We start from the raw sequence: 27,491 nt of genomic DNA, 5'->3' as shown, positions 1-27,491 counted from the left end.
CATCGTTTATCCCCAGACTAAGTGCTGGCAGCAGGAGTTCCCTGAGTGATTTGTGCATGAGCTGAAGCACCTCTGTAAGAGCACCAGAGCTATTGATTGTACAATGGGCAACAACAGGGACTCTGCCACTGGCTTGGCTGAGCTGCTTCAGGGTTTATCCATCCTGGCCATTAAAACCCATCCCTCATTTCTGATTTAAACCTGCCAGGGGAGCTCTTGCTCTGGGTTTGGGGCCAGTGCAGGCTGTGGTGGAGGAGGCCTGGGACAGATATAGCCAGGTTTTTGGGACAAGACTTCTGTAGAGCTGCTTGCTCCCTGCATGGGTTACCCAGGGTTAGGTTCACTCTGTGGGAAGGGGCTCAACACACACTGCAATTACTGTAAATGAAAGTCAAAAGACTGTGGGAGCAACTTTGTTGGAGAGTTGAAGGCGTTAAATGGGGCAAATCTTACGGGAGAGCTAATTCCTTTTATTAGGTGGGGAAAACAAATTAGCTGGGTACACAAGCCCTTTCTGACACTATTGTTGCTGTTATTATCCCGTACTGGTGCTGTTGGAAATGAGGGCATTGCCTTAGAGGGAAGGCACATTATGCAAGTGTTTAGACATGCTGGTAACTGCTCTCTGCTGACAGGTATTTACCTAATGATATGTTGGAGTGAAAGCCAGCAGCAAAGACAAGCATCAGAGGGAGCTGGGAGCTGAGCTCTGCCTAGTCCAGCCTTGCCTGGACCTCCTGGAGCTGCCTGACACCTCCCACCCAGAGTAAGCATCCCCCAAAGCCCCTTTTCTGTACATCCAGCAGGCTCCTGACCATACCACATTCCCAGACTGAGTCCCCAGTGCTCTCCCTGCTCCCAGGGCAGCTCCCCGTGGATGTCTGCAGCCTCCAGAGCTGTCCTGACTTGCTTGCAAAAGGTCTTTCTGCTCCTGCCTGTGCTGGAGGCAATGCCTCCTGTAGGTACCAATGGGACTGGTCATGTTTCCGGTGTCATGTGCTGTCCATGACGGATGGCAGAGCCAGTTTTTCTGCTCCAAAAGTGGGACTGGGGAGGAGACCGCAACACTCAAATACCTGCAGCCCTGGTAGCTGCCAGCCAGCCATCGAGGAGATCACTTCTTTTTCAGCTCCAGGTAAGCCACTTTGCTTTCTCCCTTGTGCCATCCAGGCAATTTTCACTCACTAAAGTATTTTACAGGCTGGAGAAGCAGCACAGCAGGGCAGGGTGAATGAGAGGGTGCAGCAGGAGCATCCCTGGGACAGCTTGTGCTCTGTGTGGTCTTGGGGATGGCAAGGGGACTTGAGCCTTGTGAGAAGGAATTCAGTGCCCTGGCTGAGATGGGAGTGGGCTCACTGTGAGTCTCCTGAGCCTGGGGGGATAAGGCCATCCAGGCTTCATCTGGAATGGTATGAACACGTTTGCTCCTTTATCCAGGGGTCTGATCCAGCTGCACCTCATGCTCTGCTGGCTGTGGACAATTGCAGCTGGCCAGTGGGGACCATCAGCTGGTCACTGGGTTTTGCTGGTTTGTCTGCCTGGGCTTTAGGGAGCCAGCTCATCTGGGGCAATCTGCCTGCTCAAAATGCAAGGTGGCTGAGGCTCTAAAGGAACAGGCAAAACTGGATCTGCTGGTCCAGGAGGGGATGGAATGGGGAAAAGCTGAGCACTGGCAGCCATCAGGAGCAGCAACCAGGGCAGGGGCTGGACAGGATGCTGGGTTGTACCCCCAGACAGGAGCTTGTCACAGCCCACCCCAGCTCTTGGAAATCAGCAGGGTTGGTGCCCAGGGACAGAGGTAGAGGTACAGGGGTAAATTAAATGGTTTTATCCCTCCACAGAGGCATTTCTTGGCATGTGCTGGGGCAGCACTACCCCTTCCCAGCCCTGGCTGCTGGACTGTAGTCTGGTTGCCCATCTCCTGGGGCAATGCTTGATGTCCATCTCTGGGTACCTTGTGCCTGCCCCATCTGCTGACCTCTGGCAGTCAAAGCACAAGGCAAGGGCATCCCAATGGATTTGGGGCTGGGCACACCATGGGAGCTGTGGGGTATCTTTGGTGAGCAGGACCTGGCATTAGAGCATCACCTACCCCTTCTCCTCCCCCTTCCCAGGGTCTACCTTTTCTTTTGTTAATGTTTGATTATTTTTAATGATTTTAGATTAAAATGTAATTATTTTCAATTAGTAGTTACACTTCTTAATTACGGAGATGAATTAGATTGCTGTTCATTATTAATTAGATTTTAACTTTGCACTGATTACATCTTTTATCAGTCACTTCCCACACTCCTTTCCTTCCCATCCAAACTCCCTCTCCCCCATGCCACCCCAAACCCCACTGCTTCCTGCTCCCTTGCAGCATCCTGGGGGTTTAAAAACCTGCCTAGAAAATACAGATCAATGTTATCGGCTCAGAGACTGCAACTGACTCCTTCAAAAGGGCCAATAGTTCCAACCAGATGATGTCATTTTGTGGCTAAAAAACATTAAAAGGAAGCATTAATATTCTGCCTCCCTCCATCACTGGCTGGAAGAGAAACTGTTTCCTAATCACCTGCTGTGGCAGAGAAGGATCCTGCTCTTCCCTGTGAGCAGAAGGGATCTGATCCCTCATCCCTGCTACCCTGTTTGTGTACAAGAGGGAGGGTTTGGCCTGCCCAGGCTATTTCACAGGCTTTGTTTGGGTCTCCTATTTTTAAAGCAAGCTGTTTTCTTTCCCTTCTTTTTATCTGTCACCTTTCAGGCACCTAATCAATGCTTGGAGTTTTCTTACCCTTGTTCTCATCTTCTCCTCTGCATGCTGCTGTCTCCATCTCCCTCCCTGCCATCACCCTGTCCCTCAGGGAAGGTCTCCTTTCTGCTGGGGATCTCTAGGAGCCCCCACACCTGCTCTTTATTGTTTTCTCCTTATTTCATTTGAAATATGTCTGTAATTTGCACCTGCACATGGGGAGGGTGTGGGGGTGGGGGTTAAGACATCTCCCTGCACATTTGCTCTGAGATTTCTCTGCATCCATTACCCTCCACTTGCTGTTTCCCTGGGCAGAGGGCAGCAGGGGCTGCCTGGGTGGGCACAAGGTCTTGTCCTTTTGATTTTTGTGCAGCCCACAGATTGTTTCATCTCCTTCCCTGCTGTTTTGGTGGTTAGGAAATACACAGGGCCTCTGTGAAAGCTGAATGTTCCAGGGAGGCATTTTCATTCCTGAAAAGTTCACCTTCCTCCACCCTCCAGCTGCTCCATCAGGTCCTCTCTGTTCTACAGGTGTGACTGTCTGGTGCCCCTGAGCTCTTTGGCTTTGGTGAAATGTCGACAATCCTGAAATGTGAGTGTTTGATGTGGGCCCAGGGCACCTGCTGGGTTGGTGTGTGCTGGGTGCTGCATGCTGGCAATGAACCTTCCCCTGTGCCCTGCTGTAGGGTTTGGGAGGGAAGATAAGGAGGAGAAGGAGAAGAAGGAGGAGAAGGAAGAAAAGGAGAAGGAAAAGGCTGAGGGAGAAAAAGAGGAGAAGAGGAGGATGAAGGAAGAAGAAAAGGTAGGGGAATGATGGGGTTTTCTGCAGAATCATTTACATCCTGGCTGTAAAGGGAAGCCACATCTGATCCTGTGGTAGATGGAGCTATGCTGTCCACAGCTTAGAAATCACACTGTGTCCATGGCTTTTCCACCGAGAGACAGCTGTTTCTTTGCTCTTAACATTCCTGGTTAGTTCTCCCTCCTTTTTCTTTCCAAATGGGATGCTGGTGTGGACAGTGATGCTCCTGCACTGCACACACCATGAAATCCTTGCTCTTGGCTCTGGAGGGCTCTGTGGGGTTCCACAGCAGCACCAGTGCTGCCCAGCCTGGCTCTAGACACCCACAGGAGCAGGAGTGTCTCTGATTTGAAGCTCTAGCTCAAACAGCAGTGCCAGGGTTCCCAGTGATGCTTGTCCCTCTCTCTTCACCCCAGCAGGGAGATGGGGAAGAGGACAAGAGCATCAGCAGCTCTGACAGCGACTTGGAGGTAACCTCACCCCAGCCCTGTGGGGTTTGCACCAACAGACCCCAGTGTGGAGGCTGTAAAATAGCTGGGATGAGACACCTAGCACTGCCCTCACATGCTCTCCCTTTTCTTTCTGTTCCTGCCCCAGGACCAGGGCATTGCCAAGGATGATGAGAAGGAAGAGAAGGACTAATCTTTCTGTTCTGGAGCAGCAGCCCTGGGCATGCTGAGGAGGTGGAGATGCATCTGGAAGCATGTGCTGGAGGGCGACTGGGCCACTCTTAGCCAAATAAAGATGTTGTGATCTCCAAAGAGAAATGCTGTTTATTCATCCGGTCACACTGCCGACCCAGGGCTACCTGTCCTGAATGAAACAGTCGAGGAAAGGCAAGAGGTGTGGAGCTGGGAGCTGGGTGAGCAGGTTTTGTTCAAGACCATGACAGAGTCTGGAGAGAAATCCAGGGGCTCTGTCTGCCTGGCTCTGCATAGCTCCCCCAAATTTGGCAGCACCGACATCCTCTCTGTGCTCTCCATACCACTTGCTGAGGGATGGAGCAGCGTGAGCGGGGCAGACACGTGGGGCTGTGCTGAGCTGTTAAAACTGATTTCAAATTCATCAAAAACAAACAGAAAGCAGTTATAGGGGAGAAAACCCCCGACAAACCTCTCCCTTTTTGCAGCACTGACCCCGAACGTGCAGCCCCAGCCCCGCCGCAGCCGCCGAGGGATGGCATCGGGCGCGGCGCCAGGAAAAAAAAATAAGGGGAAAAAATTAGGAAAAATGATCTGGCACCGCCATCTACCGGGGATGGGACGTCTGGCAGCCGGGCCATGGGTTTCATAACCGCTCGGCTGTTTTGTAAGGCTCCCGCAGCGCTTCGGGGACAGGGAGCGCACCGGGACAAGGAGAGCATCCGGGGGCAGAGAGAGCACCGGGAGCAGAGAGAGCTCAGGGGGCAAAGAAAACACCGAGAATAGGGAGAGCTCAGGGAGCAGAGAGAGCTCAGGGAACAGAGAGAGCTCAGGGGGCAGAGAAAATACCGAGAATAGGGAGAGCTCCGGGAGCAGAGAGAGCTCCGGGGGCAGAGAGAGCACCGGGAGCAGGGAGAGCTCAGGGAGCAGGGAGAGCTCAGAGAACAGAGAAAGCACCGAGAGCAGGGAGAGCACCAGGAGCAGCAGGCACTCCGGGGGGCCTTGCAGGGTCCAGCCAGCAGCGAAAGAGACCTCGGAGAGGGACACAGAACCAGCACCCTGATCCAGCACAGCTGCCAGCAGTATTAAGCCAAGCCCAGAAGTCTCACCATCAATAAAAACTTAAATGCAAACTCCAGCGTAAGCTCTCCCGGCTGCGTCGCTGCCTTGCTTTGTTTTCCTTAAGAAGTCTGTTTTTATGAGTATTTTCCTGAGTAATGCAGATTTCAGGCAACCTCGAGATTAAAAGTCAACACCGCGGAGGATTTTACTTGAAACCACAGAATGTGGCTTTGGATGTTCTTTTCAGGGAACAAATGCAGCCGGCTCTTGTATAATCACAACAAACAGCAGGAAAGATGCTGAGGAATGTTGTCTTAATTATCCAGCACAAAGATTAAAGGGAAAACACGAAGATGGGAAAAACAAACAACCCCAAAAGCTAAACTGGGTTTCAATGAGCTGGTTTGGCTTCAGCAGGGAAGGATTGATTTTAACTGCCTTGTTGCTCCATGAACCCTTGGGTGCATTAATGTAAAATAATCCTGTGTGGGGTTATTTTAGATATTTTACTTTTCCCTCTGTGCAAGTATACAGGACTCTTGCACAAGACACAAGTTACTTCCAAATAGTAGATGGAGTTGCAGCATTTTACAGTCCCTTCAGGCCACGCTAATACAGGATGGGAATATTTTGGAATAAATTCTCTGTGTTTGGACATGAAAAGAAGAGGCATTGCCTTTGGTTTTTAAGATAAGGGTTGGAAACTTTTCAAGCATGCTGTGCCAGAGTCTGAGGCCAAGCCTGCCTGTCGATGCTCAGTTGGAGCTGAGAGGTGTTGCATCTTACTGGGGTGAGATTCTGCTTTCCAGCTGACAGGTATTTCATCTCACAAGCTAAAAGCCCTGAAATTGTCCTCTATGCCAAGCTCTCCCAGAGTGGGTGGAGCTTGCAAATGGCTGTCTGCAGCTGACCCCAGTGCCCTGTCCTCAAGCTGCCCCAAATTTCAGCATCTTCATGTGCTCACTGGGCACTCCCTGCACTGCTGGGTGATGGTGAGCACCGAGCCAGGTGAAGTCTCCCTGTTTGCTGCTTGTGTTTTGCAGTCTCTGCTTCAGGCCACTGCACTAAGCTCTGTGCAAATAAAGCAAGTGCAGCCAGATCCCTGTGGCACAAGAGCAAAGAGCCAAACACACCCAGGGACTGGCTGTGTGAGCATCCAGGCACCTTGCCCTGCACGTAGCTCACTCTTCTCTGAGCCCTTGTGCTGCCTTCATTTGAACTGGCCAGGTTTCCCCAAAAGGTTGTGCAGGTGAGAACCATTTCAAGCTCTCTGGTGTCCCTAACTCATTGCATCTCAGCCCTGGCTTGAAGCCAGGCGGCATGAATGGGCGTAGAGCATGAGCATTCTTGCCAGCCACGGGGATTAGGGCTCTGAAAACACTTAGTGGAGGAGGCAAAAAGGCAGGTGGAACATCTGGCACTTGGGGATGCTGAGGACCTTCAGCCACAGCAGTTCAGCAGTTCTCTTGAGGGACACATGGCCCAGCATGACCTCGGTGTGCTGAGATGGGTGTTTGCCCACACTCGTGACAGCAAGCAGCTTCCCCAGCACTGCTGGGCCTGAGGTCTGACTTCACCAGGGTGTTTTAAGCAACTCGTTTGCTTGAAGCATCTGCAAGGTTCAACCAGGGCCTCCTCGGACCTGATGTGCCTTTAGGCAGCTGGGAGAGGAGCATGGACAGAGCTCTGCCAAACACCCATCACACCAGGCTCTGCAGGGGCGGAGTAGGAAAAGAAGACCAGCAAGGGGAACTGGCAGCCCTGGAGTTACTTAAGCAACTCTTGTTTACACAATTTTATATAATAACTGCTCCTCGGGGAGCAGAAGGAATTATTCTCCCCCTGCTCACAGCATCTGGGGTACCTGCAGGGATCCTGCACAGCACATGGCTGTCTGGGACCTCACAGCAGCAGAGATGTCAAGAGAGTTTGGGTGTGGAGAAAGAACTGTTTCCCATACCATCTCATGCAGAGATGCCCCCAAATGAAGGCATTTTTCTATAAATGCCAACAATTTCAGAACAGAAAGGTTGGACCTTTATTTTGTGATGAGACTTTTCATCTTGCATCTAGGGGCTTTATTATATAAAGTGTCCTATTAGGGAAACAAGGTTGTCCAAGGTAGAGATCAAAAAGAAATCTTTCCTCTGTTCCCAAGTGACCTTCTTCATGGAAAATTTCAAGCTGCTTTTTCATTCCACTAAAAAATGGAAACAGTTAGAAATCCTGACTTTCCCAGAAAAGCTGATTCCTGCAGCCCTGCTTATGATCTGCTAATCTCTGCAGAGTGCTGGGCAGAGGTTTCCTCTGAAACCACTCTTCTGTTTTTGAGCTGAATAGGAAGAAAAGCAAAACCCAAATGGAACTGGAGTCATGCAAGTGAAGGGTGTTTTGGAAGGTGAAATCCTCACTCCTGCCCCTGCACAGCACTCACATTTGCTCCTGTCTGTGCTGCATCCTTCTACAACTTGTCCCTTCATTCTGAATATCTGTAAATTAAGACTCTTTGCATTGTTAATCAGCAGCTAAAAGTTATAGCAGACGTTTATTAACTGAATTGCTTGGGATTAATTTTCATTACAATGATGCTAAGGATACATAGCTCTCCAAGCACTTTTCTCTCCCCTACAAACCTCTCCAGGATTCTGCACTTGCTCTTTCAGAAGAGCAGAGCAGGCTCCTTACTCCCCAAACCTCCCTGCAATACCTCCCTGGAACCCACAATGAAATGGTGCCAGGCTTCTTGTGAAGGAAAACCTGCAATTTGCTCTGGCAGATCCACCAGGACAGGTTTCTGGGTGACAAATGTTCTGAGTACTAACAACTTGACCTCATTACAAGCCATGACGTCTGTGCGTTATGAAAGGAGGAGCTGGCGAGGACTGCCTTACCCAAACATGATTCACCTGCTGTTCAAAGTGCAGCAGAGGTGGAGGCGAGCCAGCCTGGGGAGCAGAAAGGCACAGACAGAAATATTTGTCTGCCTCCTGAGCAGAAAGCTCTGCCCAGGCCACCACTCCTGTGGACAGGCCAGGAGTCCACAGGCAGCTGTTTATAACTGTGGTGGGGACACAGTGCTGCTCATCCTGCCTGAAATCCAGCCCAGGGCCTGTGTTTAGGGCTTATTTGGCTGAGGGGAAGGGGAACTGCAGGGAGACCCTGGGCAGCCCTCTGAATTTCTCCCCAAGACTTCAAGGGGCTTCACTCTCCATATGGTCAGACACTGCTCTTAAATGGAATTTGAGCCCCTGGCTTTGCAAGGGTTCTTTTGTCCTCCAGAAGGACACTGAGTTATCACCAGTGGTGGGGGAGACGCTGGAGCTGAAGGAATAAAGAGCAGGGCAGAGGATGAGGAAGGCAGACCCTGGATGTGGCCTGACAGGACAGAGGCATCCTTCTGCAGAGGGATCAGCCATCTGCAGAGCCCGCTGCTGCCACTTGCAGCCTCCTCTGGCAAAGGGAAAAGGCAGTGCTGGGTGCCCGCCAGCCCTGCTGGCATCCCTGTCAGGTGGGTGGGAGCTGCACAGGAAAAGTGGAAAAAGGAAGAAATGAGGGAAGCAGCACGTACTCGCTTCTTGCTGGGGCAAGGAGCCAAGGCCAGGGGAGCTGGGCAGGGACAGGGTAGCTGGCAAGTCCCCAGCTGCAGTGATGGGTCAGCACAGTGTCACCATGGCCACAGGGCACAGGGCAGGCATGTGGACACACTTGTGAAGTTGGCAAATTCTGTCTGACCCTGCAGTAAAGGCTGATTACAAATCAGCTCTCCCCATCCAAAAGATTAGGTGGGTGATGTGACCTCCAGGTCTGGCTCACTGGGATGCAGCTCCAATGGACACCAATCTCCTTGGAAGTAGTGGACCTTGCTGCAATGCAAAGGTGTCCTCAGGGAGTTGGTTCCTTATGACTTTCCCTCCTTTAATCACTTTATTATGGTATCCACGGGTTTAGGTGGGGCTGAAGAAGCTGTGCTGACTTTGGGCTCCTCCTTGGGGTTTCCTATAGATGGAAGATCTTCAGCTTCAGTTGAAACACCAATGAAACAATTGCAAGGCATCAAGGCAGGTTTATAGCACCCTGCCCCACAGCCCATGGTCTTGTCACCCATCCTAGGGTTTCCCCCAGGATAATGGGGACAGTCCTGATCTTTTTTTGTCTTCTCAGGGGTATGTGGTTTGTACATGACTGCCCATGCTGTGGAAAAAGTCATCTCCATCCATTTTATGTGGTACTTGCTTCCAAGACTGAGTGATGTTCTGCCAACCTCTTTGCCAAGATGTTTGGCTTAAGAGACTAAAATGAGCCAGATACAGATCTGGGCTCTCCTGCTGTGACTCTCCAGTTTCCAGGAGTTCAGGCACAAGCTGAGTTACATGAACAATGAGATAATGTTCCTTTGCAGCTCTGTATCCCACCAATCCATGTGAAAGTCAGCTCATTTCTCTAGGAATGATGCTGCCTCAGGCAAAGCCTGTATGAGTCAGAAGGAAAAAATATTAAATTTTTCTTAATTCCCCAGCTCTGTTTACATCTGATCCTCCATACTGAGAGTCAGGACCTCTCTGAGCACTCGAGCACCAGAGTTGCAGGACTTGGGAACAATACTATGTAATTTATATGATTACTTCCTGCCCAGCTCCTGATCAGCACAGCGCAGAACTCGAATCCCAAACCTCACAGAGCAGTGTGGCAATCTGCCTGCCCCTGCCAAGAGAAAACCAGGCCTGGACCAGTTCCCCTAACTGCACACAGAGACCTGAGAGAAAAGGTGCTGGTTATAAAATATGAGCTCAGGACAAAGTCTCTCACAGCACCTGCTTCCACTTCCTTTTGCTCCACTTCCCAGGACTAACTTTGAACGGTATGTGACAAATGGGGAAACCTGGTGGTTGAATAACATCCTGGATCTAGAAATACCATGATGTAAAGAAAGCAAAAATTCCAGGAAGCTGATGTGTTTGTTGACAGGCTCGGGCAGGGGGGGAAGGGGGGATGATGCAAATAACTCCCTGCATGTTATATGCACGTACTGAGGTGTAAAAATAATTCCTCGGGCCAACTCTCAAGGCTTGCAGACAGCCAGGACCTAGGAGCAGCACTGCTGGGGCACAAGTGTGTCTGCACAGGTGCTGAGGCTGGAGCTGCCCTTGGCTCCTTACCTGATCACCCAGCAGGCTGCCTGGCACTTGGAAATGCCACTGTGAGCCCCATGTGGCCCTTGCTGACAGCAACACCCCCCTCCTTGGCTGGGATGCCAACGCTTTCCTTCTGCTGCGGATTTATAAATGGGAGAACTTGTTTCACCTCTGTTCAACAGGACTTTCAGGTCTAAAGGTGCTGGAGGAAGCTGGTGGGCAGAGCAGGGACAGCAGTGTGGAAAAGGTGTCATGACACTCAGGGTGCATATTCCTGTTTACAAGTGCCTGTGGTGCCCTTGAAGACACCCCAAGGAGCACGGAGGCCTCCTCTCTCTGAACAAAAAAGGGCAACACTGGGAAGGTGCTGTCACCTCAGAGTCACTGCTTAATCCCTAATGCGTCAAGAACAAGTGTCAATGCTTGCAACAAATATTTATACACTAAAAATGAGCAAACACAGCTGGTGTGAAATCCCTGATCCCCACGCTGGGCTGTCAACAGTCTGTACCACATTAATGAGGCTGTGCTGGAGCCCAAGCACAAGCGGACGTGTGGCTGGGAGCCAGAGGAGGAGCTGCAGCAACACCTGGAACTCCTCACCTTGCACTGACCCTGGGCTATTTCCCACCTCTAAATTGAAAAAAAAAAAGAAAAAATCCTATTGTGCTTTGTGAATAGTTCCTACACACAGTGTGATCTGTCCTGTGTTATGAAACACATGAAGTTCTCATCTGGCCAGCAGAATGGTTAGCATTAAGCATTTAAAGCTTTTTTTTTTTTTTCTTTTGCAGTTATGTACTGAGTCAGCACAAACACAGCAGTGACAAGAGAAGCATTCGGAGTTCTGAACCAGCCCAGCTCCGGATGGATTGAAGAAAACAAAATGTTCTTGCCCACTGGTGCTAATGAAGCCTGGTTAGCAATGGCCTCGTGTGTCGTGGTTGATTGATTTTAAACTGTATTACGCAAAGGCAGCGGCACGTCTGCTCTGCAGAGAGCCCACACATGGCTGTGGAGTGAATCAGGTGAGGGAAGGAATGAGGAAGGTCCCAGGTGAGCAGCCCAGTGTCTCCCAGAGGAACTGGCTGGGCTGATGAAGATGCTGCACTCCTCAGCTGACAGCAGCTGCCCCTGGCAAAGGGCTGCTGCTCCCAGGCTGAGCCACACAAACACGTTATTGTGCACCTTGCTGCAATGTTGGCTGTGGTAGCTAAAATCGCCCTCGTTTCATGGCTCAGGAGCCAGGAACGTGCCCTTCTTGAGGGGTAATCAGGAGGTAAAACTGGTGAGGCCTCCCTGGTGGCAATCTTTTTTTAGGCAATAGCAAAGTTTCGGTGGAAAAATGAGCCGTGGGGAGAACTAAACCATGAGAGGAGAGTGCCTGGTGTAAGTGAGCCTTGCCCACCTGAGAAATGCCCATGATGGGGGAAGTGATGTGCAAGGTCCTCTGGCAGGAGGGAACCAAAAACTGATCCTGTGGATGAGGAATATGGAAAATGTCCCCTGCTCCCAGGGTGACCACTGTCCCTAATGTCATGCTCAGATTTCAGGACAGATTATCAAATGTCACCTGAGATTTCTCCAGTTTGGAGGGACCACTTAAAAAGATAACGGAGAAGGCAATGAAGCCTATCAACCACACATAAAATGCTAAGTTGCCAAGCTTTTAGAACCACACATGAGCTGTTGAATGTAATTGCAAAAGATTTGGAAACAAAACCTGCTCCACAGCCCAAGCCTCCGCCAGCCACTCCCTCAGTGGGACATGGGTTTCACCAGCACTGACGTTCTGCTGGTGATCTCCCAGCCCGAGCAGCCCTTCCAGTGTGTGTGTGTGTTTGGATTGTTTTTGGGGACACACAAATGAGCCCTTGGGGAATGTGCATCATCCTTATGTAAAATCTACTAAGCTCCAGAGTTGCCAGATTTCAGCTGTTTTTTCAGCACCTGCTATGCAAGAGCAGCTGACTTTTTGTGGTATGACTGTGTGGTGTGGGGATGTGACTCCCTTGCAACATCCTGGGGATTTGGGAGTGGGAAGGGGATTGTCCACATACAAGGTCTGAATTCATTCAGTTCTGGGTAAGTAGAGCATCTGAGGGAGATGCAGTTTCCCGTGTATGTTGGAGGGGTGCCCCTTTGCCCCCAAACATCCTGCCATTATGGGTTTCCATGGAGGGTAGTGCAAAGCGGCATCTGGTGCAGCCCAGCCTCAGCAGCCCTCCTTGCTCCGGAGCATCACAACACTCAGCACCTCACTCCTACTCTGGACAGCCTCAGACAGCTGAGGGACCCCAGGCATCCTGTGCCAGCCACTCCACAGCCTCCCACCCTGCCGTCCCCGTCACAGACCAACCCTTTCTCCCCAGGGCTTGTGCCCCAGCCCTGCTGCACAGCACCCCGGATACCCCAGGCAGCTCGCACCCTGGGTGGTTCCAAATTGCCCTGGCGCACTCTGGGCCACCCTGAAACACCCCCCAGCACTCTGCGCCTTGGTCCTGATCCAGAGCACCCCTGATCCCCCGGGACCCGTGTCCAGCCGGTGCAGAGCTCTCCTGCTCTCGCCGCACGGCTTCAGCTGGAGTGTCCGGCTGGTACCGCGCACCGCCGCTCCCCGCATCCCGGCTCAGGGGGATCGGCAGCGGAGCCCCCCAGCACCGCCGCATCCCGGATCGGGGGGTCGGCAACCCCGCACACCCACCCCAGCCGGCCCCGGGCCGCCCCGCCGCCCGCCCGCCGCTCGGCCCGGTACGGCGGGCTCCGTTACGAAACGCGGCCGGGGCGGGGCGGCGCGGGCGGCGGCGGCCAATGGCGGTAGGACAGCCCCGCCGCCGGTCCTGCCCGGGGGTCTCTCCGGCGGGACGGGGCGGGACGGGCCGGATCCACAGCCTGCGCCGGGCCGGCCGGGCCGGGAGCGCCGCGGAGTGAGCGGGGCAATGCGGGAGAGCTCGGCGGCGACACGGGCGTGCGGGCAGCGCCGGCCTTAGGGACAGCTCCCCCGAGCGCTGCCATGAGCGGCCCGAGCTCCCCGCCGCCCGGGGAGAGCCCCTCCGGGCAGCCGCTGGGGCTGGAGCTGCTGCGCTGTCCCCGCTGCCGCCTGCTGCTGTGGGAGCCGGTCACCGCGTCCTGCGGCCACTCCTTCTGCAAGCCGTGCCTCGGCGGGGCCGGCCCGGCCCGCTGCCCGCTGTGCCACCAGCGCCCGGAGCTGCTGGGCGTTGGGGCGCCGAGGTGCAGCGTGGTGCTGTGCGGGATCCTGGAGCGATGCGTGCCGCGGCAGCGGCGGCTGGCCGGGCTGGCGGAGCGCGTCCGGGATCGCCTGGCCCGCGGGGACGCGCGGGAGGCGCTGAGGATGGCGCAGAGAGGGGTCGAGCTGGGTAAGCAGCACCGGGCTCGGGGGTCGGGAGTGCGGGAGATGGGGTGCGGGGTGCCAGCCCAGCAGCACGGATGGGGAGGCGCGGCTGGGCTGTTGCAGCAGGTGGGTAGCGGTGCGGTCCCAATGTAGGTCACCGTGTCCCGGCAGCTCAGCGCACGCCGAGCCTGCAGGATGTAGAGCTGGAAGTGTTGCAAGGCAGGGCTTGTGGGGATGGGCATGGGACGGGGGAATGCAGCTGATGGACATTTCTGCCATATCTCTGGATGTCCCGAGGCGCTGGGAGCGGTGGGCTGCCGGGCAAAGCGCAGCGCCTGTGTCCCATCGGCCACGTGCTTGTGGAGGGGAAAGAGCAGCACTAACTCGCATCTCGCCGCCCGGCACTATCTCAGGGTCAGAGGAAGCGCTCTGCCCAGGGGGTGGCCATTATGTAAAGTGGCTGGGACTTGTCCAGTCCGGGATGGACACGTCCTCGCCCCCAGAGCCTGGCGAGGACACAGCCCTGGCGGAGCTCCTGTGGCAGCCCCATGGTGCAGGTCACTCCCTCCCCGGCCCCTTCTGCTGCCGCTCCGGCGAGACATTGCCCTGCAGGGCAGCCATCGGGGCCGGGGGGGGGTTGATCTGCTTTAAAGTGTGGCTGTAAGTGGATTTCTTGGGAAGTAATACTTAAATAAAAGGGGTTATACAAGTGTCTGGAGCAGGGGGTTGGGGCGACGGAGGGAGAATTTCCTTTCTGCGCGGCGTTTCTATGACAGCACTCAGCTCTCCTCCCGCAGCGCAGCTCTTATTCATCGCCTGCTGCGAGACAAGTGCCAGCGGTTCAGGGTAAGCCTGGAAACGAAGGGCTGAGCGGACCGGTCGATCCTGGTGTTGGCAGCAGAAAACAGGCCCTTTTATGCAACCTCCAGAGGCATCCCTCTCTCCCTGCACACCCTCCTTCCGAGCAAAACATGCACACTTCTCCAGCACTCACGGCCAGGCTTTTGCCTGATTGGGGTGTACAATTACACATTTCTCTAAAAAGTCCTTTGTGAGTGTAAAGAGGAAACATTGCAAACTCTGTCCACACTCCTGCCTGCACGTTCTGTTCCCCGAAAGACGGGAAAGTCTGGCTGAGGACAACAAGGAAATTGCAGTCACAGCCTCAATTCCAGTGGACTGGTGCTTGCTGGGGCTGCCAGGCTCAGCCGCGTGGGTGGTGCTCTCAGGATGTGTTTTCCAGCTCTTGCAGCCTGCAGCCAGCTTTCAGCTGCACAGCTTTTTACGGGCTGCCTTTCACTTTGAAACTGAACCGCTGATAAATGTTTGAGCCACGGGAGTGTTTTATTTGTGGCTCAGTGTGGCACGGTAGGCCAGTTTGCAGTGCTCTGCTCAGCCCAGCCTGTAGGCCAGCTCGCTTTGCTTGGGTGGAAATAAACTGTCAGGTTTTTATCTTCATTCTTTGTGAGTGAACAACAGAAAAATGCACTGTAACGCGTAGCACAGGAGGCCCTCTGACATGCCTGGAGCACGGAGGCTGGCGAGGCTGTGAGGCTGCCAGCTGGCTGATGGCCCTGGTTTGTAATGATATCATAGATCAAAAATAGCTGCAGCTGAAGAGAAATGCAGAATTCATTGCTCTGTTATACACATCTGGGTGTTTTTTTGCCAAATCAGTCGTTTTATTGCTCGGCTGTGCAAATGTTTGAATGGGTTTGCCCACATGGAAAATAAGCCTCTAGACTTTGTACCTATTTGTTCATCCCTACCTGTTGTTAGGGGCTGGGATATTTCATCTCTGGATGGGTGCTTGTGGGTCTGGGTACTGAGCAGCAAGGTCCCATGTTTCCTGCCTTGAGCCCTAAGGTCTTGGCTGGTTTTATAAATGAAAACAAGCTCTGAGGGACTAGGTGTTTCTCCGCTGCACAGCTCAGCATGGCCAGGAGTGGCACAGCAGTGGCTGTGCCTGCTGCTCTCTGGGTTAGGGTGACAGGGTGACACCAGGTAGGGAGCAAAGTCTCCCTGTGCTCCATGCTGGGCATGGGGACAAGGAGGCAACAGCCATGGCAGTTTCCTCTGTGGTAAGAAGTGGTGAGTGCCTGGGCACAGTGACAGTAGAGGCAGGCAGGGAAATGGGCAGAGGCTTCCTGCACCATGGAGCTGCCAGTCCTGACCTGCAGTTTGCTGGCAGAGCTGCATCAGCACTGTGTTTGAACCAGACTGGGAGGAAATGCTGCAGGCTTTGGAAGTGCAGGAGACATCATCAGCAGTGATGTTTCCTGATGGTTGCTGAGCTGCTGCCAGCCAGGCCTGTGGATCCAGCTTCCCCCTGAGAGAGCTCCTGGCCCCTTCAGCAAGGTGGTGTTGCCCACACCACATTTGCCACAGTAAATGCAGCAGCAGTGCCTGCAAATGGTGCCTAATTTATGATACAAGGGTGGCCTCAGTGCCAGCATCCGGCAGGGCCACCACATGTTACCTGTGCTGGACCTACCATCATCCCATGTGGAGCTGGGAGCTAGTGAGGTGGACCTGCATGACACTGGAGGCCTCCCCAAATGGACCAGGGAGCAACAAATCCCCAAGCCCAGCTCTCAGCAGCCTTGAGCTGATGCTCAGAGCTGGGGGGATGCAGGGCTGGATGCCCAGACCTGTTACCTGAGCTGGAAAACCAGCATTGCACTGGATGTAGGTCACCTCTGTGAGCTGTGATATAACGGGGTGGGTCTGGGCCTCTCTGCATTTCAAACCCACAAACATTACCACACCTGCTTACCCCATGAGTTTGGGCTCTTGGGGTGCTGCTTCCTCATTCCCCATGACATCTCCCAACCCAGTTCCCCTGCTGGCAGTGCTGATAGGAAAAAAGGTCTTTTTGTGGTTTTCTGACATAGGAAAGAAGAGCATATCACTGCCAGTTATTTAGGAAGAGGAAGAAGCAAGTAATGCTTGGTGTCATGACTAGCAATGTCTGTGGGACTTGTGCCCCCCCAGCCCCCTGACATCCCATCAGTGACATCTCACTGACAAGGAACTGGATGCTCAGTTCTCTTTCTCTGTTTTGGGAAATTTCAGCCTTTTCTCATACTTGGACACCCCAGGTCATGTGGTGCAGGCAGATTCTTGCACCCCTCTGGCTTCTCATCTGCCCCAGGAGAGCAGTGGCAGCCAGGTGGGTCTGGCAATTCAGGTATCCAGCACTGCAGCCTTGTTTGGTAACGTGTTATTGTGAGTCTGCTGGTGAGTCACATCACAGAGCCTCCCGTGGCCACAGCCCTGTAGGGACTACGTGTATGGCAGAGCTCTTTTGCTGCATCCCAAAAAGATGGATGAAAGCCCAGATCCCAGCATGGCTGAGCCCCGAGGCAGAGATGGGGCCTCTTGGCTGAGGGTGTTTGGGGAAGATGGGGGGGAAAAAAAACAAAGGGAAGAGCCTCAAACAGTTTAAAACTGGGTATTTAGGGAAATAACTTCCTTGCAGAGGCTTACAGGGCCAGTGACACCTGATGAAGAGCACTGAAGGACCAGGCTGTGCTCAGCGTGAGGCAGTGCCACAGGGACTGTCCCTCTGGGGTGGCCTCTCCCCAGGCTCATCCAGCCCCACTGCCTCACCATGGGCTCATCCCACGAGTGACCACACTTCTCTTTGCAGCCCTGGACTCCAGCTCCCTGCGGCTGTGCCGGGCAGAGGCGTTGGTGGCACTGGGACTGTATCCCCAGGCACTGGAGGACTTGGATGCTGTGTGCAGGGCTGAGCCTGGAGAGCACGAGGTGAGTGAAGACCACATCAACTGGAGCCAAATCTTACTGTATATAGCAGCAGCTTCCCCCTTTCCTGAATTCTCCAAGCAATTGGATTCATCCTGCTTAGAAATGCACTTGGCAGACCCATGAGGTTGCTAATCCTGGCAGCAGGTGCTGCACTGCTCTCACAGCAGAGGTCTGGTACTGTGTCCATCCTTCACTCCTCCAGCTCTCTGTAGGCTTGGCTTTTGTAACTGCTGCAGAGTCCTGGGTTTTTTGCCAAGTCTGAGCAGGGAGCAGCAACATGTCCAGATGCTTTGGTTTGGGATGGGAACAGGCAGGAGGCAGGAGGGACATTCCCTCGGGGCTTGCATGGGAGCTGAAGGGGCACATGTCCAGCTGGTCACTGTTTCATAGTCACCACAGGTTTTTCTGCTCTGCAGGCCTTCTTCAGGAAAGGGAAGGTGCTTCTGGAGATGGGGCAGAGAGCTGAAGCCCTGCTGGCGTGGGAACACTGCCTGATGCTCAGTCCCCATTTCCAGCCTGCTCGGAGAGAGATGGAGAAGGTGTGTGGGCTCTGCCATGGGGGGTTCCTGTGCTCTCACATCACACAGGGAGGTGTCCTTGTCCTCTCAGGGACTCAACAGAGTGCTCAGCCAGCACAGACACCTCCAGCAGTGAGCAGAAGGGTGCTTTGGGGAAAAAGAGGGAGCCTGGCAGCCCTCCCACCTCCTTGCTTTTTCCTCCTGGCATCCCCCAACCCTTCCTTTGTCCTTGCAGATCATGGTGGAAGCTGTTGAAGAAGCTCCTCAGCCACACATGGCTGCTGCACACCTGGGTGATGCTCACCTGAACTCAACTGGTTCTCAGACTGATGGGAGCCCAGTGCTCCCATCTTCCACACAAGCTCAGGTAAGAGCCTGCAATAGCTGAGTCTGTGAGGAGACTTAGTGTCCCTCTGGGACATCCCAGTTGTCCAGTGATGGGAAAGGAAGTGTGATAAGGGGAGGTTTTGCAGGACATGTAGCCCTGGTTACCTGGTTGTGTGCTGGGATGAGAATCTGCAGGTAGTGGAGGGTGGGAGAGCAGCTACCATTGGAGCTGATGCTGTGGGGACTCAGGAAACAGAAGAGACTTTCTCTCTCTGTTCATCTCACTACATTCAGGAAAAGCAAAATGAAAAAGTGAGTTTCAATTTTTTTTTTCATCTAAAAAACACATTTGAGAATAGTTCAGACCATTAGTAGCTGTTTAGGGAAGCTTTTATTTCCCTCTTTGCCTTCCATAAAAATAAAAAATTATCAGGTTGGAGAGAGAAGGGAATTCAGCAAATGGGCTGAGATACACCCAAATAGCAGTCTGGACAGAGTGAACCTATGTTTTAACCATGTGATGGGCAGCAATGTCTGAAGGTCACACTCCAGCTATCCTGCAGATGCAAGGTGTTAATGTACAGCAATGCAGAGGAAAATCTCCTGGTGCCATCGGGCTTGGTGGGACAGATGGGGCTGTGCATTCAAGGGAGAAGAGGGTTTGGGCTCAATTTCATCTTGCTGTGCTTAGGATCAAGAGGGAGAGCTAGCAGATGGCCGAGGGGACACTGGCTCTGAGCACAGCCAGGACACAGCCACCCTTTCCCAGCTGGGGCGACGGCAAGAACTGGAGATTTCGGCAGAGGGTCAGGGCCAGTGGTTGTTGGGTGAGTGTTGTCAAAGGTACCACGGTGTTGTCTCATGAAAAATCTTTGTTTGATATCCATTTTGGCACTGAAAACTTGGTTTTTAATGAGCTCAACGAGCAAATATCCTAGGGGCTGCCCACATGATGGGGCAACTCTGGCCAGGGCATTTGCTGCTTCTCATGCACGTGAGGAGGATCCACCTCATCTTCCTGTGTTGAGCTGGTGAATTTTCGCTCTAGCTTGGTGACTAGTGCTTGCTAAAGCCAGCTATCACTTGTTCCCTGCGTAGAGTCAGGGAGAGGCTTTATGGTTTTTTGGTTCCTATGGCTTTAGGTAGGTTTTGATTTAGATTAAATTTCCCTGTGGGGGACAGACATGCCATGAGCTGGGCAAGCAGCACCTCCAGCATTAGCTTGCCATCAGTGGCTGCCACATACCTGGGTTTGCATAAAGCACTGATGGCTCATGCAAGGTCTCCAGAGACTTCCATCCTGGAGCTTCTTGGGCCACTTCACTGCCCAGTGCCTCAGTTTCCCTGCCTGCAAAAGGAGGAGGTGCCACCTTCTTCTACCAAGTACCATGAGACCCACTGACACACCAGCTGTGGATGGACATGGATGGGTTAATAGAGAGATTTATGTTGCATTTCCTAGTGGTTTTGTTTTTCTTTGACACTTTCAAAGCACTTTGTGGGGTAGTTACACCTCAGAACAAGGTCATAAAGCAAAGATTGATTTACTATATTGAAATGGGGGTTGTCTTCTTTTTTTTTTCTCTTTTGCCACTAGATAATGAGAAGGAAACAACAGCAGCAGATTGTACCCAGCCATGCCTCGGGGAGTCACTGAGCATATCTGACTTGGAATGCTCCCTCTGCATACGGTGAGTTCTCCAGCAGGAGAGCTTTTGGGATGAAGAGTCAGCACCTGCTGGTTTTCTTTACTGGTGCACATCTTCACATCTTCATAGCCAGCTCAGTGCTGAGTACTGCTGAGATGTAGGTTTTGGTAGAGGGAAGAGGGGAAGGCAGGGGCATGGGACACCCTGCCAGGAGCTCAGATCACCCTGTCTCAGGGCGCAGCATCACTGGGGCTGTCCACAAGCACACAGTGGGGAGGTGGGGATGTTCAGCAGGGTCAAAGACCAAAAGCAGTGGTTGCCCTTTGTACTGGCAGGCTGGGACAGGAAGGTGTTGCTCAGGGAAATTCCATCCAGCATGGGGATATTGCAAACCTAGAGGGGAGCATTTCTGAGCTCTTTGCCTGGTGCAGGTGGAAAAGGGAACAGGGACAGCCTGTGTTTGTCTGCTGGCTCAGGGCTGGGGAAGGACTGGTGTTGCACTGCCACAGGGCATGCTGAGGCCAGGCTGGTGTTCCTGGTGTGCCCCAGGACTGGAGCAGTTGTGCAAGGGCTGCTGGCAGAGCTGGGTGGGTGTGGCACTGTCAGACACACAAGTCGGTCAAGGTCTCCTGCTTGGCAGCTTTTTTCCAGGTCTAGGTATGGCACGGGGGTGAGAGATAAAGGCTGCATCTGATCTGAATTACATGAATTGGAGTCTGTTCTGAAAGCAGAAAACAGTGTTCAGGAGGAGTCAGGGCTTTCCCGAGACCTTAATTTCATTCCTGATCCTGGAACTACCTGTGAGCAACTCGAGTGCTTGCTGCTGGCTCTGCTCCTGGAGCAGGGGAGAAGGAGGCACTTCCCTGCCACTGCCTTTTGGGTTACACACCACTGTGGGTGTGTGGGGAACCACAGCCCTGGCAGGACCCAGGGGTGCCTTGTGTGTACTGGTGAGGTCCACTGGGACTCCATGGAGACCCTGCAGGGATGGGGAGCAGAGCCTGGAACAATTCTCATCTTACATCATTGTGCAAGCCCAGCAGTCAGAGCCCAGACTTTCTAATTAAAGGACTAATTAAAGTCTCTGCTGGATTTATCTGTGCCCCTTTCCCTTTGTTGCCCTCTGCAATCCATTGACTCAGATCATCCTTTGCAGGATGTTCTTCGAGCCGGTGACAACGCCCTGTGGCCACACCTTCTGCAAGGAGTGCCTCGAGCGCTGCCTGGACCACCGGCCCAACTGCCCCCTCTGCAAACAGAGCCTGAGAGAGGTGAGGGCATGAATCCCACGGGATGGAGCCTGAGGGAGAGCTGGGAACCAGCTCTGGCTGGCTGTGTGCCCAGGGCTGGGCTGGGAAGGTGCAGTGCTCTTGCATTAGCAGCTCCCTGGCACTGCGGTGTCAGCTCCACTCACATGGGAATGACCAGACAGTTGATAATTAAGACCAAGAGATTCATTTCCACAAGATGCCACGGTGATTTAGTAAGACTGTAAACAGGAGAAGAGAGACACACAGAGAGAGAGGCAAATGCTAATTACTTTAAAAAATGGAAATGGATGGAAAACCTGCTAGCCTGGAGATTTGATTTAATCTTTAATGAAAAGGGATTCGGATGAGACCATCAGGGAAATTGGGTTGTCATACAAGGACTGCATCACTGTCAGAGACAGGAGAGCTGTGTTGGAAGGGCCCTGGCTCTGAGCTGTGTCTGGAGGTCTCTGTGGAGCTGACATCCCATCCTGCTCGATGGCTCAACATCCCCCAATAGATTTTTATCCTTGACTTTGTCTGGTCTAAAATTACCTTCAGTTCCAATAAAAGTGAGCGTGATTCAGAGTCCTGCAGGGCTTCAGGGCTTCCTCCCTGCTCTTCTCCAACCTATTTTTGGGTCTGATTGCTTTTAGTACCTGAAGGCTGGGAGGTACAGCCCCACAGTGCTGCTGCAGGACATCATGCTGGCCACCTTCCCCTCACAGCTGGCTGAGCGCCGGGAGCTGCACCGGGCAGAGATGGCAGAGCTCTCCAAGTAAGCAGGGACTGCTCCAGTGTGTGTGTCTGTGTGCACCTGGGGACTGGAAGGGGCTCTGAGGGGGCTGTCCACACCTCATACCATTGCTGTGGCTTGGTTCTGCCCAAGTGATGTCTGTCCCACCTCCAGCATCACACCACAGCAGTGCTGGGTGGGTGTGGACAACGCTCCATGGGGCACCTGGGGGTGAGGGGCCATCTTTGCAAGGAGCTGTTTTGTGGGCAAAATCTGTCTTTGGTCCCTTGGTGAGCCAAATGGAAGCTTTAGTGTTGCTCTGTGCTGGAGCATCACTTCTTGTGGTGAAGGACTCACCTGGTCTGGGGAAGCAGCTGATGCAGAGCCATCGGGATGGGATTTGCTTGGGGAGGCATCACAGTGGTTTCTCCTCCTGTCCTTTAGCCTGACCAAGAACATCCCCATCTTTGTGTGCACGATGTCCTACCCTGGCATCCCCTGCCCTCTGCATGTCTTCGAGCCTCGGTACCGCCTGATGATCCGGCGGTGCCAGGAGAGCGGCACCAGGATGTTCGGCATGTGCATCTATGAGAATGGGAAAAGGTGAGCTCCTGGGCAAGCTGCCCTCTGCCCCAGCTGGTCAGCCCCTCTCTGCCCCAAATGTCTAAAATGCTGAGTGGTTCTGAGAGATTTCCTGTCAGTGACATGTCGCAGATAAATTCAGCAGGGAGGTGGTGTGTTCCGCACAGCGCGGAGTGAAATGGGATCAAGGAATGAGGCCAGCACTGGAGCTGCACAGAGCCAGTGGTGGATGTTAAATACAACATTCTTGGAACAGCTTCTGACTCAGGATGTCCCTGAGCTCCATGGTTCCCTGCCTGTGACCTCCAGCTGCTCTTAATGAGCACTGTGAGGAGACTTGATTGAATCTCTGAACTTCCCCCCTCCCAGACAACTTGTTAATGCCTTGGAGATGGCACCTTCAGGAGAAGCAGCTCTCTCACCACGCATTACCCCAGCTCAGCCCCTGTCTTTCCTACCTGTGTCCCTGCAGCTTTGCTGACTATGGCTGCATGCTGGAGATCCGTCAGGTGGAGCTGCTGGCCGACGGGAGGTCCTTGGTGGACACCATCGGCCGGCAGCGGTTCCGGGTGCTGAGCCGCGGCCACAGGGACGGCTACCACACCGCCGACATCGAGTACCTGGAGGACAAGAAGGTGAGGGCAGGGCTGGGCAAAATCTTGGCCTGCAGTGGGCCAGACCCTCCCCGTGGACAGCTGTGTCCCCTTGGCTCTGCTCAGGTGTCCGGGGAGGAGCTGCAGGAGCTGCAGAGCCTGCATGAGAGCACCTATCGCCTGGCACAGCGCTTCTGCGAACACGGAGAGCTCACCTCCAGGCACATCCTGATGCAGCATGGAGCACTGCCTGAGAAGGAAGAGGACATCCAGGTAATGCCCTGAGCGAAGGGATGCACTAAACAGTACCAAGAGAGCCTCTGAAGCAGTGCTGTTCCTGCACTAACCACCCTGCTTCCCTTCTCGGCTTCCCCCCTGAGATGAACAAAACAAATCTAGTTTTTCACCCCTGTTATAGCATCTCTCATTTAGAGTTGGTAGGGCTTGTCTTGTAAAACTGGTTGATGTTTCTTTATGGTTTTAAACTGTTCTTGGAAACTGAGCACTGAGCTTTAAAATCTTTCCCAGAGTCTTTTCCTAAATGAGAACTGAGAAACTGAACTGTGTGGGCTTGAAAACCCTTTGGGAAAAAGAAACCAAACAAATTGGCAAAGAAGTGAGCCCTGCAGCTTGTTGAGTCTGCAGTCTCCTTTCTTATTGTGATCCTTTGAGACAGCCATAGCTGGCCAGAGGTGAGGAACTAAGAGGACAAGATCCAATTTGCTTATTATACTGCTCTGACAAACTCAGATTCTGTAGGGAAAAAAAATCCCAAAATTGAATTTTCACTCTTTAAGAAAGTGTTTCCTCTCTGGATCATTACAAATATACTCTTGCTGGCCTGTCCCAGGCTAAGGCTGTCCTGGCTGTCAGTCACGTTAATGATGTGCTCTGGAATTACAAAACGGCTCACCCTCCTTCAGCTGAATTGAGCTTTTCCCTCTTAGTTTGGCTCAGGTTATAAAAAAGCCAGTTTACAAAAGCAGTGCCCAACAGCTGTGCCTGCCTGGCCGGCACCTCACCTCTTCAAGTGATGGCCAATGTCCCAAAACCATTGACCATGCAGGATTTGGCCCATGTTTACAAAAGGCATCTCCTGAAACAAGGAAATATTTCTTGTCAAACAAGATGCTTCATTGTCTCTTTAATATAGACTTTTTACCAGCTACATCTGCATCTGCAGGCTCCCGGGGGAAGGCTTGTCTGGAAATTAAATTAGTTTGTCCAGCAGTTTTGAGCTTGGACAGACAAAAGGGCTGTTCAGAGGGTACCTTGGCCGAAGCTGGCATTGCTGTTTCCCATCAGCGATGCTGCCTGAAGCCACCTGTGCATTCACCTGGATTCTCACCCAGGGGTCTCTCCCTGTCCTCTCCAGGCTTCGGCAGATGGCCCGACGTGGTGCTGGTGGCTCATCTCCATCCTGCCCCTGGACCCATCCTACCAGCTGAGCCTCTTCTCCTGCACCTCTCTGCGTGCTCGCCTGTGCCAGCTGCAGCGCATCCTCAGTGCCCTGCTGCAGCAGCCTCCCCCCAGGCACCTCCTGCCTGAGCACAGCCCCCGGGGCCGTGTCTGACCAGCCCTGCCCTCCCTCGGGACACACCTGCACCCTTGGGATTCCCTGGGTGCTGCTCCACGGTTCTGTGTGTGGTTTGAGCCTCCCCTGCCCCAAAAAGTGACCTCAGTGATAAGCCAGGCACTCTCTGCCCAGCTGCACTGGCAGTGACATTGTGCCGTCCATGCCACCTCTGTGAGCTGCTTGGTGCCTCTGCTGCTCTGCTGGGCCACCAAGGGGGATACTGGAGAGCTGGATTGTGTCTCCAAAGCCAAAATTGCTTCTGCACTGAGGAGCTTAGGACTCCTTAGGGCTGAGGACTGAGTGCAGGGATTGCCTCAGTTTTGGCTCTTCCACTTTGAAGGACAACTTAGAGGTTTGATAGGTGCTCCTGCCCCATGCAGCAGATTTAGAGGCTGAGGAGAGGTGGCACTGGGGAAACAGAGAAGTGCCAAGGGCTTCCCCCAGCCTTGGGAGCTGATGGCTCTGCCACTGCTTACAACTTTGACTTAGTTTGTATTTGAAGAAAGGTTAAATTAAACCATCTGAAACTCATGGTTCTGCTCCTAACCACTTCCATGGCCACATGGTGAGGAGATGGTTCTCTTTTGATGTTCTCAGGTCCAGCTATCCCCTTCCCACTGCTCTGCTCGGTGCTGTGCTGTGTTTGCTCTCCAGCCCCTTCTCCAACACTGTGAAGTGCCGTGGGAGGGGGCAATATGTCAGCTTTGGTGCTTTTCCCCCTACCCAAAGGCTGCTGTTCCCCACCCTGGCTGGGTTCAGACCTGGGGGCTGGGAGGAGCTGACAGCATAAGGGAACTAAGTCTGGAAGTTTTGTGAGACTTTCTGCTCCTTGACTAATGCTATTTCTCCCTGTTCTGTGTTTCTTGTGAACTTTCTGCCTCCTCAGGAGAAAATCAGGATCTGAGCTGAGGCTGGATCCTTGCACTTGGGACCCAGAATAGTTCAGGATCCCCCAAAAGAGCACAGGGAAGTCAAAGGGAGCCAAATCTCTGGAGAGGCAGGGATGGGTAGATCAGTGCCCAAGGCCATGAGCCACATGTCAGGGCAGCAAGTCCTTGGCTGCTGCTTGTCTCCAGACACAGGGCAAAGACTCTCTGGACAGACCAGGCCTCTATGGAAATCCTGAAGATTAGGGGTTTTTGTCTTTCATCCACAATTTCAGTGGCTTTGGGTTCAACTCTAGGAGTGACATCCACTTAGTTGTTGAATTAGCATTGCTTCTGGGATTTTATCCCTGCATTTCTCAAAGGCTCCACACCTCCTCAGTGAGCTGCTGGACGTGTGTGTGGGAGAGAAAATCAGTACAGTGATCCTCACTGCACGAGTTGCTGGTGAGCCTGGGGTGGGAGACTTGGTGCAGCTCCAGAGAGGTCTCTGCTCAGGGCCACCACCTTTCTCTGTCCTTCTGTCTCCAGGAGTGAGAAGCCTCTGTCCCTCCTCTCCATCAAAGTGCCTCCCTGGAGTGACAGTCAGGGAACTGGGACTTGCTCCCCAGGAACCTCTGTGAGCACAGGGCAGCTGAGGACAGCTCAGAGCTGGATTTGAGCTGTGCTGCTGCCTCTGGAGCACCACCACTCCCAAGGGGCCATATCCCTGGATGTCAGATTGGCATGGGCTGGGGTAGGTGATAAAGGGATGCTTTGCAGTCCCAGGGTGGGTGGCAGGATGACACCGAAGTTTGGAAAGTGCCTTTCTTTCCCCAGGGTCCATATGGGCTCACCCACCCTGAGCCACTCACCTACCCCCTGAGCTGCCTGTTCCCCGGGGCTGAGAGGTCCCTGTGGGTCCTTCCAGCAAGGGGCTGGCCTGGGGGGATGCAGGGAGAAGTGTCACCCTGGGGAGGAGCCAGGGACCAGAGCCACGTGTGCCTGGCTGCTTCAGGAAGGGATCCATGCAAATCGCTCCAGTTTGCTTGGAGCACCTTTGTGGGTTTTATTACTATATCTGCTCTTGGAATTCAGTTTTTTCTGGTCATTGAAATAAAGACCTTTGTTGTTGTTGTTGCTGTTTTGTTGCTGGTGTTTAACTTTTAGCTGCTCATTAATAAAAGTGTTTGGGCGTCACCAGGGAGATTTGGGGACATGTGGAGAGGTGATGCCAGGGCCTTGGGACAGCAAGGTAGGCACAGTGACCACAGCAGGGGGAGATGGCAACAAGGGGAAAAAATAAAATGGTTTTGTCTGCAGAAAGGATGTGGAACAAGACAGGAGGAATGAGGTCCTGCCTGTCATTGCAGCTAAAGGCTGTGGGGAAGGGGGGGAACTGGGAGGCCAGTCCAGTAGAGATGCTGACCCTTGAGGCAATGTCCCCAAATGCTGTGGTGAGCATTGTCCCTGTCCTGTTTTTGCAACTATGGGCAGAGGGCTGTGAGCTGGGAGTAGGTTGGCTTTTGGCAGCTGGCATTAGGGATGAGAGATGCTCCAGGGAGATGTTCATGGGCTCTAAAATGAGAGGCTGGTCCTGGATGGAAGCTGAAGTCCTGCTGGGACAGCTATCACCTGTCTCTTGTTCCCAACTTGCCTCTTCTACTTCCCAGAGGTGCCATCCAAAACCAAGGGCAAGAAGGGAGCTGCCCAGCTCTGCTGTGGACCTTTCCTGAGAAAATTGAACACTTGCAGCAGACAGGGAGAAGGGCTCAAGTTGTCTGAGAGGGTGGATAGCCCCAAAAAGGTCCCACACTTCAGAGGGGGGTCCCTGCCATCCCATTAATAACTACCTTGATGATGAATTATACCTTGAATTACACCTTGAATTCCTCTCAGCAAT

At 53.2% G+C, this 27,491-nt stretch overlaps 1 protein-coding gene and 1 long non-coding RNA gene across 3 annotated transcripts; both read left to right on the top strand.

Moving 5' to 3' along the window:
• Positions 1-659: 659 nt before the first annotated feature.
• Positions 660-4,282, top strand: LOC146431297 (uncharacterized). Its single transcript, XR_014854832.1, has 5 exons — positions 660-1,135; positions 3,266-3,326; positions 3,421-3,536; positions 3,953-4,006; positions 4,134-4,282. It is a non-coding gene; the product is annotated as an uncharacterized LOC146431297 (long non-coding RNA).
• Positions 4,283-13,172: 8,890 nt separating this feature from the next.
• LOC146431296 (LON peptidase N-terminal domain and RING finger protein 1-like) lies at positions 13,173-25,256 on the top strand. Of its 2 annotated transcripts, none has more exons than XM_085073777.1 (12): positions 13,173-13,748; positions 17,376-17,494; positions 17,911-18,033; positions 18,248-18,379; positions 19,031-19,166; positions 19,937-20,030; positions 21,145-21,259; positions 21,895-22,016; positions 22,419-22,577; positions 23,029-23,191; positions 23,276-23,422; positions 23,678-24,503. In XM_085073777.1, exons 1-12 carry the CDS (start codon positions 13,385-13,387, stop codon positions 23,699-23,701), a joined length of 1,698 nt encoding a protein of 565 aa, XP_084929903.1. In that variant the 5' UTR covers positions 13,173-13,384; the 3' UTR covers positions 23,702-24,503. The 2 variants fall into 2 exon arrangements, with proteins under 2 accessions (XP_084929903.1, XP_084929902.1); XM_085073776.1 differs by lacking the exon at positions 23,678-24,503 and adding an exon at positions 24,525-25,256 and having other exon boundaries at positions 13,174-13,748.
• The last annotated feature ends 2,235 nt before the right edge of the window (positions 25,257-27,491 follow it).

Source organism: Lichenostomus cassidix, chromosome 13, assembly GCF_008360975.1.
Source record: "Lichenostomus cassidix isolate B80296 chromosome 13, HeHo_3.0, whole genome shotgun sequence".
Classification (NCBI taxonomy): Eukaryota; Metazoa; Chordata; class Aves; order Passeriformes; family Meliphagidae; genus Lichenostomus; species Lichenostomus cassidix.
The sequence above is the reverse complement of the archived record's forward strand: the minus strand, read 5'-3'. Positions and strand labels throughout refer to the sequence as shown.